At 36.5% G+C, this 15,601-nt stretch overlaps 1 protein-coding gene and 1 pseudogene across 1 annotated transcript; one reads left to right on the top strand and one right to left on the bottom strand.

The window, feature by feature from the left end:
* Window positions 1-1,293: 1,293 nt before the first annotated feature.
* LOC122082874 ((+)-neomenthol dehydrogenase-like) lies at window positions 1,294-3,210 on the top strand. Its single transcript, XM_042650682.1, has 5 exons — window positions 1,294-1,454; window positions 1,547-1,790; window positions 1,935-2,009; window positions 2,110-2,277; window positions 2,638-3,210. Exons 1-5 carry the CDS (start codon window positions 1,420-1,422, stop codon window positions 3,016-3,018), a joined length of 903 nt encoding a protein of 300 aa, XP_042506616.1. The 5' UTR covers window positions 1,294-1,419; the 3' UTR covers window positions 3,019-3,210.
* Window positions 3,211-6,281: 3,071 nt separating this feature from the next.
* On the bottom strand, window positions 6,282-14,963 carry LOC122082227 (annotated as a pseudogene).
* Between the last annotated feature and the right edge of the window lie 638 nt (window positions 14,964-15,601).

The raw sequence follows: 15,601 nt of genomic DNA, 5'->3' as shown, positions 1-15,601 counted from the left end.
GCTATGACTGATATGCTAATGGGAGAAGGAAAGAGCAAAAAGATAATCGACAAATGCAACCATACAATTGCTCGAATGGTGGCAATGGTCATTCTAATTCTACTCTTTTACCTTCGTAAGAGTAGAATAATAAAGGAAAAGTAAGAAATATAGAAGCAATTCAACTGTAGTCAGTGACTTAAATCGTGGTGTACTGCAATTCAAATTCAGGTAGAGAGATCCACACACAGCTGTAGATTGTTGCAGAGAAAACAAAACAATCTATGAACTTATAATTAAGGTTTCAAAATACAGAATTGGGTATCCGATTGGTCTCGCTGATTCCGATCCGATCCCAATCTGAATCGCCCAGAATTGGCCCCAAAAACACTGAGAATCGGCCTCAGATCTGAAAACTCAACTATTCTAGGGGTTTGGACCATGAACCATCCAAAATCTGATTTCGTATATGGTACAAAAGTTAGCTGTTCTTTAGGTTTTTCACCTTTTGGATGTTCGGATACAGTGGAAGGAAAATCGGATGATGGTGAAGGATTCGAGTTTCCCATAAAACCTTCTAATGACCATAATTATTTCACTTTATACTAACAACGTGTGAAAAAATATTTTTACTTAGGGGAGAGGGACAAAAAAGACTCACAAGGAATGTGATAGATGAACTTGATTCATCATCGCTTGAGTCGATTGATTGTAGATTCAAGATGATACATGAAATTGATTTATCACCGCTCGAGTTGATTGGTTATGGGTTTAAGTCGACACGCCTCCACTATTTTGCTCATTGATCCTGCTGAATCTGGTTGGTGTAATTTGTTGTACAAAGTCTTTTATATCTAAATCGGTGATGACCCTGGTGGGAGATTTTAGACCGTGGCTTGAAGAACTTAGGTTATGTTTGGTAGCCAAGAGAAGATAAGAAAAGAAAAGAAAAGAAAAGAAAAGAAAAAAATTAAATTTTAAGAGAGAGATAGGCACATAAGAAATCATTGTGTAATCATTCATTTTGTCTTATTATGTTTTCATATTTTCTTATGTTTTCTTGTATTTTTGGTAAAAAAAAATTGGGGAGAAAAAAAGAAAATTTCATAATTTCCAAGGAAAATTTTGAATTTGAAAATGAAGATCTTCTCATGGGTAAAAGACATATCTAGTGCAAAGAAAAAAATACAAAAAAAAAATATATATATATATATATATATGTATATATATATTTTTTTCTTTTCTTTTCTCCTCTTGGCTACCAAACACAGCCTTATAGTCTTTCCTCGAGTGAACCCGTGAGAAAATCTTCTTTGGCCATTTATCAGCCACGCTTCTATCCTGAACTGTCTGGCTGTGTATTTATATGGTCAGTTTCTTGCAAGCCATGGATAAGCTCTCAACCTGGCAGTCTAGAATTTTTACAACTGATTGAAGACTATGGCAGAAGCAATCACCAGCCCAGCAAAAGAGAGGTATTTCCACTCTCTATAAGTGTTCTTCCTTGGTTTCCCTTTTCAATCCAATTAAATCTCCAAACAAATCCTCTTATTAGTAACCATTACAGGGTTGCAGTGGTCACAGGAGGAAATAAGGGAATCGGTCTTGGGATTTGCAGACAGTTAGCTTCTAATGGAGTCACAGTGGCGTTAACGGCAAGAGATGAGAAGAAGGGTTCTGAAGCTGTTGAAGGTCTTAAGGGAAATGGGCTCTCCAATGTGGTTTTTCATCAACTAGATGTGACAGACCCAGCTAGTATTGCTTCCTTTGCTGATTTCGTCAAAACCCACTTTGGAAAGCTTGATATCTTGGTAAGATTGGAATCATAAAAGATTTGTAAATTGTTACCATTACCCATCTCTGTTTTTTAAGTTCAGAGTTGCTCTGTTCCACATCTTAGGTAAACTCTAAATTTCTTGATTGATAAATTATGATGGGAAACCATATATCTATAGGTAAATAACGCAGGGATTGGAGGAGGGAAAGTGGATGATGATGCTTTGAAGGCCATAAGACCTGGTGATGGCAAGGTAAGCCTTTGATTACTATTGCTTTAGTGAATTGGCAACTGAAAATTCTGATTTTTTTTTTTTTTTTGATAAGTAATTCTGAATTGTTTTTCTGATGCAGACCCCCAATTGGAAGGAAATATTGACTGAAACTTACGAGTTGACAGAAGAATGTCTGAAAACGAATTACTATGGTCCCAAAAGAGTAACTGAAGCGCTTATTCCCCTGCTTCAGCTATCCAATTCTGCAAGAATCGTCAATGTTTCTTCCTCCATGGGAAAGCTGAAGGTATGAACAGTGATCCCACATTTAGGCTAGGGATGACTTAATTTCGGAAAACGAAAATCTAAAACGATGAGAAAAAAAAAATGAGAATTGCAAACTCACAATTACACAACATACACAAATATTTACATGGTTCATAAAAATCATTTATGTCCATGGTGACATGAGATTTTTACTTCACTATAAATGGAGAAGAGGGTTATAAAGATAGAACCCTCACTACAAATTTATAATGGAACCCTATACAACTAGATTATCGAAATACCCTCTTAACAGCCCTTTAAAATCAGCACACAACATTAATTTTATGTTGATTCAAACTTAGATTGGGATTTTATTTCTCAATTTTTTTTTTGGTTTCAGAATATTCCTGGTGAAAGGATTAGGCAGGTTCTAAGTGATGATGGTCTCACAGAAGAGAGATTGGATGAACTGTTGAATGAGTTTCTGAAGGATTTCAAGGAAGATGAAGCCATGGAAACAAAAGGCTGGCCTGCTTTCATGTCTGCTTATATAGTCTCTAAGGTAGCTGTGAATGCTTACACAAGGATTTTAGCCAAAAAGATCCCTACCATCACCATAAACTGTGTCTGTCCTGGTTTTGTCAAAACTGACTTGAACTACCAGACTGGAGTGTTGAGTGTTGAAGAAGGTGCAGAAAGTGTTGTGAGGTTGGCTTTGCTTCCTGAAGGTGGTGGACGTTCTGGTATGTTCTTTGTTAAGAAAGATGAGTCACCTTTTTAATTTGAAATGGTTTCAGGATTTTGCTTGGAGAAGAGAATAAGGGTTGGAACCTACAGTGTTCTTATTGTGGCTAGAAATGGGTACATGGTAATAGGGCTGGTGTTGGATCATGATCCAATTATAAGAGTTTTTAGAAGATATATTTGATTATTTAACTTGCTATTCTAATGCTATCTATACTTTATCCAAAAATTGAATGCATGAATAGACATACATGGAATGCATGCTAATGTATTGAAATTGAAAGGTATTGAATTATAAATAAAAATAACAAAAAAAAAAAAGTGACTAATCCAGACCATGACTTTCCATCCTGTGCGCCCATTAGCTTGGGATGTAAGATGCCAATATATACAAGGAGTGTGTCGATCCCTCACCTTCAATTCTAACAATTAACAGTTTAACTATCAGTATGGGCCCATGAGACTAGTCTTGCCGAAGGCCTAGATACTCGTCGTTAGCAGAAAAAAAGAAAAAAAAAATCTTGTATTAATAATCATTTAAACTCATACCTAGTTGAAAGAATATGATTCCATTTTCTTCTATTAAATTAAAAATGTAGACTAATCCTCGAGGAGATTCAGCAATCCACCACCGCGATCTCCAGTTAAATCATAGATGCACATATGAGGAATTGAACTTGGGACCATACACCTATCCACATGATCACTAATTCACCCTAAACTTCTGAGCAACCCACGGATGGGTATCAAATTGAGATTTAAAAATATAATAAAAAGTGCATATTCAGATATTGGGAAAAGGACATCATGACATAACATATAAGCATAAGAAGAGTTATTAACGATTTGGAATGACTTCTTGGACTCGGTTTTTCTTCTTATTTCACTCTGGAGTGTAGGAGTGATGGATCACCTATTACAAGATGTGATTAGCTAGGGAAGATACCATCCCACTTATTTATAACCATAGGTATTCCTGGACCGTCAAGGAATTCAAGCTCCTAATTAAATTTCAAGCCTAATTGCCCAATATGGAGATTCACCATATATGACTGAGAAAATATCTGTAACTTTCTTGAGTCTTGAATTAGAAGGTAGACAGTTCCATCCGATAAAAGAAGACCCCAGAAGGACCATCATCAGCTAACATAGCCAACTTTACAGGTGCTCTAGCACCTTCTTCGGCTGTATCCCTGTGTTGCCTGTTATATATATATATATATATATATATAAAATTATGATCGAAATGACCAAACACTGGTTACACATACAACTGTAACCATCTGCAAAATCCTGTCTCTCCAAGACTGGAGTACTCATCCCCTTAACCCAAGAAGTTTTTCAAACACCTTTTCCCCACCAAATTTTACATACCTTGATTACAGGACGCCTGGTTCAAAGCCTTCTCTTTCCAAAACATGATTAACCGCCACTCTTGGTTCTTTTGTTTTGAGTATAGATTCAATAACCATTCTAATTAAAGCACAAATAAGTACTGAGTAAGGTATTGCACCCATCTCAGTGTTTGTCTCCTTGCTGGATCGGAGTAAGGTATTGCACCTATCTCGTTCTGATTGCTATACAGAACCAGGAGATCCCTATTTCCCTGGATTTTAGCATATCTCGATCCTGTAATCTGGTATCAGAGCCACGGTAGTGGTGGATTTGGTTTATTTCTTTGCAGATTTCTTTTCTTTTGAGTAATCATTTTATTTCTTAAGTTTTTCAACGTGGTATATGCCTTTGGACTCTTGGGAGGAGTGGCAGAAGAGTGTAAGACCTCTGAACATACTTCCAGTTCTTTCAATAATGAGAATTTTCAAGCATGTACTTGTGATTCTTGTATTATTGGTCTTAGCTGTGACGATTGTATTCCCAAATCTGTCCGGATGCTCCGTGCATCACCTAATTCAAATATTTTTTATTATATTGATAGCTTAGCAGACCCAAAACAAAAGAAGGCCTGCCTTGAGCATCTTAGAAACAATGTTTCTATCCAAAATTCTCCTCAACCTTACAATCTCCACCAAATCATGCAAAAATTCGATAAAATATCAGCCGAAGAAGGTGTCCCAGATGGCTACTACAAAAACACTCTATTCCCATGCTGTGGTTGCCATCCCAGCTACGGGACCCATCCAAACCACAAATAAGGCTAGTTCTAGCCTCCAAACTACACAAGCTAAACCCCTCCAAACTGCCCAAGGTTTGACAGAACCAGGATGAACACAATTTATGCTCCAGGTGGGAAACTTCTTGGCAAGAATCCTCGTATAAGCATTCATGGCAGATTTTGAGACTTTATATGCTGATGCAGTTAAAGACTTTATTTTGTGGGCCACACTTTCCCACAAAATTCATTTTTCACCCCCCAAAAAATGGAAAAAGAACTTTCTCTGGTCACATGGCTCCTACATCTAAGCTCACCTCGTATGAAATAAAAATTTCATCTATGTTGATGCTCCTTTGCACACTTTCATTGGAGAATATATATATATATATATATATATATGCTACAGTCTTCAACCACTCGTAATCATATCGGTGCATGGAAGGTTTAGTTATGTCTATTTATTGGTTAGAATTGGTTCTTTTCATCATGTATCTTCACATGCAAAGGATCAATAGAAAGATGGATCCGTTACATTAATAGAGGAAGAGTAGTATATTTGTTAGCTCTTCCCTTGGTTTTATGGGAACCATTAATTCTCTATTTGGGAGAATACCAGCAATCTTCAACCACACTTAATATCGGTAAACAATTGTTTATAGGGGGATGGCAATGGGATGATTTCTTTTAACCATTTTTTTTTCCAAACAAGTTGGTTTTTTCTTTTTTTTTTTTTTTTTTTTTTTTTTGGGGGGTGGGGGGTGGTGGGACAGGCTATGTATGTACAATTGTACCTTCAATTGTAGGATGCGGTGCGGGGCAGAAGTGTTATTACACATTCTCTTCCCTCTCATCCCTCCAACGGTTGAAGATATGACTATATACATACATGGTTGTGCACAAAACCTTTTGCCTTTAATTCAAAAAATTACTAGTTTGATTGCATAGTACATACGTATATAATTAGATATGACATCATTGCATACATGTAGCCATGCATAAGAAGAGTTATTAATGACCTTGAACCAACTTCTTGGACTTTGGCTTTTCTTCCTTATTTCACTTGAGAGAATATAGGAATGTTATGGATCATTTATTCCAAGATGTGACTATGGAAGAGACCATCTCACTTATAACTATAGGTATTCCTAAACCATCAAGGAATATTGCAGTCTTGCCCAATATATTCATCTTATTTGAATATGAGAAGATGTATTATTAGAAGCAGGTAAACAGTTCCATCTGATCATAGTAGAGCCCAGAAGGGCCATCATCATCAGCTAACATAGCCAACTTTACAGGTCCTTTAGCTCCTTCTTCGACTGTCAATATCCCTTTTGTTGCATGTTATATCCGTTTTGACATAACCAGGATGAACACAGTTTATGCCCAAGGTGGGAAATTTCTTGGCAAGAATCCTTGTATAAGCATTCATGGCAGATTTTGAGACTTTATATGCTGACCCAGTTGTTGGCCACCCATTAGACTGCAACATATCTTCCTTGAAATCCTTGAGAAACCATTGCAATAGCTCATCCAATCTCTCCTGTTAGATCCTCGATATGATTCAACTCTGCTTTAATCTTCTCGCCGGCTATGTACTGAAACAATTATCATAAAATGAAATACACTTAAAAATATATAGAAATTAATCAATTACATGTTTTCAGAAATTGTTAAGAAGAAACATTACCTTGAGCTTTCCAAGTATAGAAGATACATTTACTATTCTGGCTGAATTGGACAGCTGAAGGAGGGGAAGTAGTGCTTCTGTGACTCTTTTGGTTCCATAGTAATTTCTCTTCAAGCAATCTTCTGCCTTCTCATAAGTTTGCCTCAATTTTTCCAGCAACTTCTTGTCATTCTCATCCAGCTTTCCATGAAACAACTCCCCATTCTAGTTTTAAAAAGAAAAAATTATTAGTTGAGGGCATGGTTGTAAAAATCGGATCAGATGGATCCAGGATCTAAGGTTAAAAGGGTCTAAAAAAAACCAGATTTAAGAAAAAAAAAAAAAGTAAATCCGTTTGATCCCAAATGATATAATAACAATTTAGATCGATATCAATTGAGACTAATCTCAAATTTTAGAACCTTGATACAGAGTTTTTAAGTATTGGTATCATATGACCGAATTGTAAGTTGATGTCAATACCTGGCCGATCCTGGATTGGATATTTGAATCGGATCAAAAGTAAACCCATTAAAATAAGGGTAATTTATAACGCCACCCCTTCGAGAATGCCACTATTATAAGAATACCTCATCTCTTTCACCAATTTAGACTCAGATCCCCCACCGTTAGTCACTGTTAAAGAACATATCTTATATGTCAGCTGGATTAGTTTTTAAAGTACAAATACCCTCATAATAAGTAAACTACCAAGTATACCCTAATGATAAATAAAATAAAATAGTGATAAATAGAATTAAATCGACTGATCCGGATTGGTATCGGGGACCGATCCGATTCCCAAAATCTGTGGTCAGTCATTCTTATCTATGTGCTGCAAGAATAAATAATAAAAAAAAGTGACATTTGGGAACTTACTACAGAACGTAAAAGATATGTTCCTAGAGCCTTAGGATCATCTGTCGCCACTCCAAGCACAGCTGCGTTATTCACCTGCAAAAATTAATCCATTCTTCAATTTCAAAAGGATTGATCCTTTCGTTTCTTCATTTTGTAGCAAACTCAGAGATAAATCCATGTATATTATCTTCGGGAAATTGATTTTTATGGAGGGAGTGTGGCCCTTACGCCGAGACAAATAAGGGTGAAATGATCAACCTGCCCCACATGGAATAAAAAATGATATCTCTATCGATGTTTCCTCGAACACTCCCATTGGCACCTGCACACATAAAGGAGTCACACTCCTCCCCCACCCACATAGAAACGGGCTCCACATAATCTTCAGGGAAATGCAAACAGGATGATAATTTTAGAAAAAATAAATAACAAAAAAAAAAAAAATTCATGAGTTCTCTTAAGGCTATCTCTTCTGGTCCATCATCCTCACCAAGATATCGAGTTTTCCAAAAGAGGTTTCAATAAAAGTTGCCAGTGAAGCAATACTAGCAGGATCCTTTACATCTAGTTGATGGAAAACCACATCAACTAATCCAGATGTTTTGAGAGTCTCAATAGCTTCAAGACCATTCTTCTCATCTCTTAGCAGTTAGGACAACCATTATCCCATTGGAAGCTAGCTGACGACATATCTCAAATCCAATTCCTTTATTGGATCCTGTAACTACTGCACACCTGAAAGGATGAAACACCACATCTTAGATGATCAGAAAAATTATTGGAAGTAGAAGATAGCTAGCACAAGTGTATGTACCTCTTTGTCTGTTGGTTAGAATTGGTTCCTTCCATTATATCTTGTAATGTAAAATATCAATGGAAGATGAACCAGTTGGGCTTGATAAGTAGAAATTAAAAGTGGTATATTTTTTAGCTCTTACATGCCTTGGTTTTATGGGAACCATTCCATTCCATAATCAGAAGAACGTGTGGTGTGTTTCTTTTTCTTTGAATAGTAGTTTGAACTCATGACTTTCTGACTTAGACAAGTTCCTTGCCGACTTAAAAACACCCCGAGAGTGGTCCTTGCCAACTAACCGTTGGTGGTTCCTTGCTTGGAGGTTTAATGATGGAGATTTCTAAGAAAAGAAGAATCTAGGAGTAAGGATGTCAATCATTTCGATTCGGTTCAAGAAACAGAAAGGAAAAACCAAAATTGTACCATACTGAGAACTAGATTATATTTTTAATACTGAAAATATACCGACCCTCCAATGATTCATCCAAGGGTTGGGAGAGTTGAAAATGCATTTCATGTGTAGGGATGCATGCCCAACTCCTCTCAATCCTTGTATAGTTGTTGGAGAACAACTGAGCCTATAGTGTCACAAAATGAGAATCTCCTAGGCAGATCCCACGGCACGATTTCAGGAACATGTTAGGCCACAACAATCTAAGACCGGGCCCAGACAATCACCCATTCAAGTCGGTCTAGCTGAAGCCATATTTCCAATCCAATTCCTTTAGGCTATGTTTAGAGGTCAATTTTATTTTTTTTACTTTTTTATTTTTTAAATCTTAAAAGAACTTCAGGCCATAATGAGAGAATGATGTAATTACAAGGGGGAAGATCAACGAATTGACTTGGTGTTTCTCCTTTCTAAAATCTTGAAGAACTTCACCCCTTCCAAGCCGTCAAGAAATAAGGCCCAGTTCACATGTATTGCATGTTGGGGAATTGGATTTTTTTTTTTTTTTTGGAATGGATTGAAATTTCAAGATTCAACTCTAGAGGATCATGGTGGAGATATCTAAGAATATAAGACTATTGATGGATGAGTAAATTGCAATCTTTTATTTTGTGTAGGTTCTTCATTAAAAGATTATTTGTTAGTCTTCACTTAAATGTGCAGCCAAACAATTACTTTTTCTGGCTCAGAAAAATTCTAAAGTCCAGGCAAGAATTTCTTTAAACAATGGATACCAAAGAGAGCCTTACTTGCTAGTGTTGTAGCTGAAACTTCTTGGCTTCAGTCTCTTCAAATTCTTTATTTGTCCATTGATAATCAATTGGCCGATATGATTTTTTCCAAATTCAAAAGTATTTGAAAGAATATGTGTGTACTCCCTGATACAGATCGGGAATGATAAAATGTCTGTACTGTCACCCTATACAAATGGTATTTTGTACAATATTATAATATTCTCAAATATAAATATAGTTACTAGATTGGGCTTGATTGAGTCAACATCAGATGTATGATTAATCTAGACCATGACCTCTCTATCCAATCATTAAAATAATCAACCACAACATCAGTGCCCGTCGCCCCGCGTGTAGGAACCTTTTTCCTAATTTTTTATTTAATATTCGAATAACTAGCGGTTTGAATATTTTTTTTCCCGTCCAGTAATCAGGTTTGCCCTCCACGAATGAGAAGATATCTGTGACTCTCTTGAGTCCTGAATTAAAAAGTAGACACTTCCATCTCATCAAAGAAGAGCCCAGAAGGGCCATCATCAGCTAACAAAGCCAACGTTACTGGTGCTCTAGCACCTTCTTCGGCTGTCTATGTCCCTGTGTTACTTGTTTTATCTGTTTTGACATAACCAGGATGAACACAGTTTACGCTGATGGTGGGAAACCTCTTAGCAAGAATCCTTGTATAAGCATTAATGGCGGATTTGGAGACTTTATATGCTGATAAAGTTAACGGCCAGCCATTAGCCTGCAACATATCCTCCCTTAAATCCTTGAGATACCATTGCAACAGTTCATCCAATCTCTCTTCTGTTAGATCATCGATGCTATCCAATTCTGCTTTAACCTTCTCATTGGGCAGTAACTGAAACAAACACGAAATGAAATGCAATTAAAAGTATGGAAATCCATTCTATGTTTCTAAGAAAGCAGAAACTATGACATGCATTACAGCGACATGGTATGCTTTTTCATGTTTGTGGGCTGATTGTGAAGGCTGTTATATGAGTATTTCGGTAACCTACATAATGTTGCTATGATTTTGTGGCGAAGGTATTCTTTGTAATATGAGAGAAGCCTGAGGACGAGCTGCTATTACCCTATTCTTCATTGATAGTGAAATAGATCTCATCTCACCGTGGATTAGGCAATCTTACTGAATCATGTAAATCTTTACATTGTGTGATTATTTGTCTATGATTTCCGTTCTTTTCTGCATCATTATAGATTTTCATTTCTATATTTCATTACATTTCACAGTTCACTAAGATTGGACTTGCTAAGCCTGGAGCCAAGCTGAGTCAGTTGGTTTTAATAATCATCTACACCTTAGCTCATTGAATGGATTCATCAACCAGGTTAGGTCAAGTCTCACTTTGATTTCGAAAGCAGAAAAGTAGAATAAGAGAATAGTAATATTTGGAAAGATAAAAGAACGTATAGTTATCTAGATCAGTTAGTCTAATTCATTATCTTGAGCTGCCCTTCTATAGAAGAGACATTTACTATTCTTGCTGAATTGGACAGCTGAAGTAGGGGAAGTAGTGATTCTGTGACTCGTTTGGTTCCATAGTAATTCGTCTTCAAGCAATCTTCTGCCTTCTCATATGTTTGCTTTAATTTTTCCATCAATTTCTTGTCATTCTCATCCATCTTTCCATCCAACAACTCGCCACTCTAGTATCAATATATATATATATAACGACAGTCGTCATTCTTATCCCCGACTTGCAATAATTAAAAAATAAGAAGAAGAAGAAGAAGAAGAAGAAGTAGTTTAAAAATATAGTCGATGATAGTTTATGACAAGGATCAATGATTGCTGGTATATATGAATATAGAGGGTAGAAGCACCATACTTGGAGGACTGATTCCTTATATTACGTGGTTTGGGTTGTGTGATGCTTCCATGCTTCTAGAAGCACAGTTAGAAATTTATAGGTAGGGAGGGAAATAGGTAGCAGCCAGGGAGTTCGAACTCGAGACCTCCTGGTGAAGATGGGATTTTTTGGTGAAGATGGGATTTTTTGCATATCACAGCTCACCAACTGCACTAGGCAGTTGTTGTTACCGTTACACGGATTGCAGAAACTTTTTTGTTATCCAAACTCGCAGCCAAATAAATTGAATCTTGAATATTCCTAATGAAAGAACTAGACAGGAGTTAAGTGATGATGTTCTCACAGAAGAAATGGATGAACTGTTGAATGAGTTCCAAAGGACTACTTGAAGGAAGATGATGCCATGGAAACAAAGGTTGGCCTACTTTCATGTCTGCTTATATAGTCTCTAAGGCAATCTGTGAATGCTTACACAAGGATTTTTAACCCAAAAAGTTTCCTACCATCTCCATAAACTGCTCCTGTCCTGGTTTTGTCAAAACTACTTGAACTACCAGACTTGAGCGTTGAAGGAGGCTGAAGAAAGTGTTGTGAGGTTGGCTTTGCTTCCTGAAAGGTGGTGGACCTTCTGGTCTATTTTTTGTTCAGAAGGATGCGTCACCTTTTTAATTTGAAATGGTTTCAAGATTTTTCTGGGAGAAGAGAATGAGGGTTGGAACCTGCACTGTCCTCATGTGCTTTCAATACCATTGTGGCTAGGAATTGGTACATGGTAATAGGCTACTATTGGATCAGGATCCACTTATAAGAGTTTTTATAAGATATATTTGGTTGTTTAATTTGGTATTCTAATGCTATCTACTTTATCCAGGATGAATGTCCATATAGACATACATAGGATGCATGCCAATGCATTAAAAGAAATTGATTGAATAAGACCTAAAATTTGATGTGTGTGACCAATTCAAACCATGACCTCCCTATACAAAGGATAAAATAACCACATCAGTTATATCTGTGGTAGGGTGTGTAGGAAAGTTTTACCCCTTGTATATGAATTGCAATACATTCCTATTCGATATGTCTATTGGCTTGGGATATAAGAAGCCAATATACACCAGGAGTTTGTCGGTCCTTCCCCTTCAATTCTAACAATTAGTAGTTTGGCTATCTTGTATGAATAATCATCCATCGTTCAGCTCACACCCAGTGGAAAGAACATGCTTCCATTTTCTTCTATTAAATAAAAAAAATGTACAACAAATCAAATTGAGATTTAAAAACAGGATATAGAAGAGCAAATTTAGATATTATATCATTATATACGTGTAACCATAAGAAAAGTTATTGATGATTTTGAACAACTTCGTGAACTTAGCTTTCTTCTTATTCAGTCGATCTTAAGCTGAGGAGTGATGGATCACTTTTTACAAGATGTGACTAGAGAAGAGACCAGTAACAAGGACATATTCAGCCTCGTCCCAAATTAATGGGATCGACTATATGGATCCAAACAAAACAAAGTAAGGATCATCGAAGGTCTAAATAAAAAAGTGGAATGAAGAGATGAGAAATGAGGGATGAAAAATAAGGGAACATCCCACTTATTTATAACCTTGGGCATTCCTAGTCTTGATTCAGAAGGTAGACACTTCCATCTGATCAAAGTAGAGCCCAGAAGGGCCATCATCAGCTAACAAAGCCAACTTAACAGGTCCTCTAGCACCTTCTTTGGCTTCCAATGCCCCAGTGTTGCATGTTATATCCGTTTTGACATAACCAGGATGAACACAGTTTATGCCCAAGGTGGGAAGCTTCTTGGCAAGAATCCTTGTATAAGCATTCATGGCAGCTTTTGAGACATTATATGCTGACAAAGTTGTTGGCCACCCATTAGACTCCAACATATCTTCCTTGAAATCCTTGAGAAACCATTGCAATAGCTCATCCAATCTCTCTTCTGTTAGATCCTCGATATTATTCAATTCTGCTTTAATCTTCTCGTTGGTTATGTACTGAAACAATGATAAAATACAATTTAAAATGTTGAAATCCATTTTATGTTTCTGAGAAAATCACTTGGTCTATTAGAGAAAAGAAAGTATAATTATCAAGATGAGTTAGTCCATCACCTTGAGCTGTCCTAGTAGAGAAGAGATATTTACTATTCTTGCTGAATTGGAGAGCTGAAGTAGGGGAAGTAGTGCTTCCGTGACTCTTTTGGTTCCATAGTAATTTGTCTTCAAGCAATCTTCTGCCTTCTCATAAGTTTGCCTCAATTTTTCCAACAACTTCTTGTCATTCTCATCCAGCTTTCCATGAAACAACTCCCCATTCTAGTATTAAAAAGAAAAAAATTATTAGAAATCGGATCAAATCGGTCAAAATAGCCCAGATCGATATTGATCAAGACAGATCCGAGTCTTGACCAATCTGACACCTAATCCACTACTAGGATCTATAGGTAAAAGGGTCTAAAAAAACCAGATTTAAGAAGAAAACAAGGTAAATTAATCCGATCCCAAATGATATAATATCAGTCTAGATCGATATCAGTTGACACTAATCCCAAATTTTAAAACCTTGGTCCAGGTTTCCAAGTATTGGTATCATATGATCGGATTGCAAGCCAATGCCAATATCAATACCTGGCTGATCCTGAATTGGGTATCTGTATCGGATCAAAAGTAAAATCATTAAAGAAAAATTAAATTAATGATATATAGGATTAAAACCGACTGAGCCGGATTCGTATCCGAGACTCATCTGATTCCCAAAATTCGTGGTCAGTCATTCTTATCTATGTGCTGCAAGAATAAATAATAATAATAAAAAAAAAAAAAAAAAATGAGTTACATATGATGACTTACTGCAGAACGTAAAAGATATGTTTCGAAAGCCTCAGGATCATCTATCACCACTCCAAGCACAGCCGCGTTGTTCACCTGCAAAATTAATTCAATTTTCTTTAAACAAAAAATAAAAATAAAAATAATCATGAGTTCTAAGGCAATCTCTGCTGGTCCATCATCCTCACCAAGATATCAAGTTTTCCGAATGAGTTTTCAATAAAGGTTGCAAGTGAAGCAACACTAGCAGGATCCTTCACATCTAGTTGATGGAAAACCACATCAACTAACCCAGTTCTTTTGAGAGTCTCAACAGCTTCAAGACCCTTCTTCTCATCTCTAGCAGTTAGAACAACCATTATCCCATTGGAAGCTAGCTGACGACATATCTCAAATCCAATTCCTTTATTGGATCCTGTAACTACTGCATACCTGCAAGGATGAAACACCCACCCACATCTTTATACTTTCTGTAAGCACTTGTGAGCAAAACTGGAAGTAGAAGATATCACAACTGTATGTACCTCTTTGTTTGTTGGTTAGAATTGGTTCCTTCCATTGATGTATATATATCTTTGTGTATAAAAGATCAATGGAAGATGAACCATTTAGGCTTGATTAGAGGAAGAGTAGTATATGTTTCAGCTCTTGCCTTGGTTTTTAAGGAACCATTAATCCTTATCCTTTTTTATCTGTGGCCACTTCGAGAGTTCAATTATTACTGAAGTGGGGTCCTTGCCAAGTAGCAAAACCCTGAAGGCTACGTAATCCTTTGCTTGGAGGTTTAATGATTGAGATATCTAAAACACTATAGTCCTCTTAAATGGATGATTAAATTCGCAATCCATTTTTCTAAATTTTGCTTTGATATTATTTGTCTTTCTTGAATCAAATGTTTACGCAATCACATCTCCTATTGAGAAGTTCATTTGAGTCTCAAAATGTACATCCCAAGGAGATCCCGCGTTCAAACTGAGTCAGGAACGATTTCAGGAGCTAGCAATGGGGGCGCAACAACTGGTCGACTATCCATCCTGATAGACCGCACAATCTAACTAATCAACTGGTCTAAGTAAGAAATCAAGGTTTTCTCAACCCATTCATGGGGTTGAGAGTGATTAAGGTTTTCTTTTTCTTTAAAAGGATTTTCTTACTGATGCTAAATAATTTGTTGGCATGATACCTTTTTTTCAATGAGGGTAATATTGTCATTATACATGTGTACTTGCATGTTAATGGCTACTTTTGATCATAACATAATAATGACTGCAAATTACAATGTTTGCTATCAAATAACACTTGGTTGATC

The sequence above is a fragment of the Macadamia integrifolia genome, chromosome 6 (assembly GCF_013358625.1).
Source record: "Macadamia integrifolia cultivar HAES 741 chromosome 6, SCU_Mint_v3, whole genome shotgun sequence".
Taxonomy (NCBI): Eukaryota; Viridiplantae; Streptophyta; class Magnoliopsida; order Proteales; family Proteaceae; genus Macadamia; species Macadamia integrifolia.
This window is presented reverse-complemented; position numbering and strand designations above follow the sequence as displayed.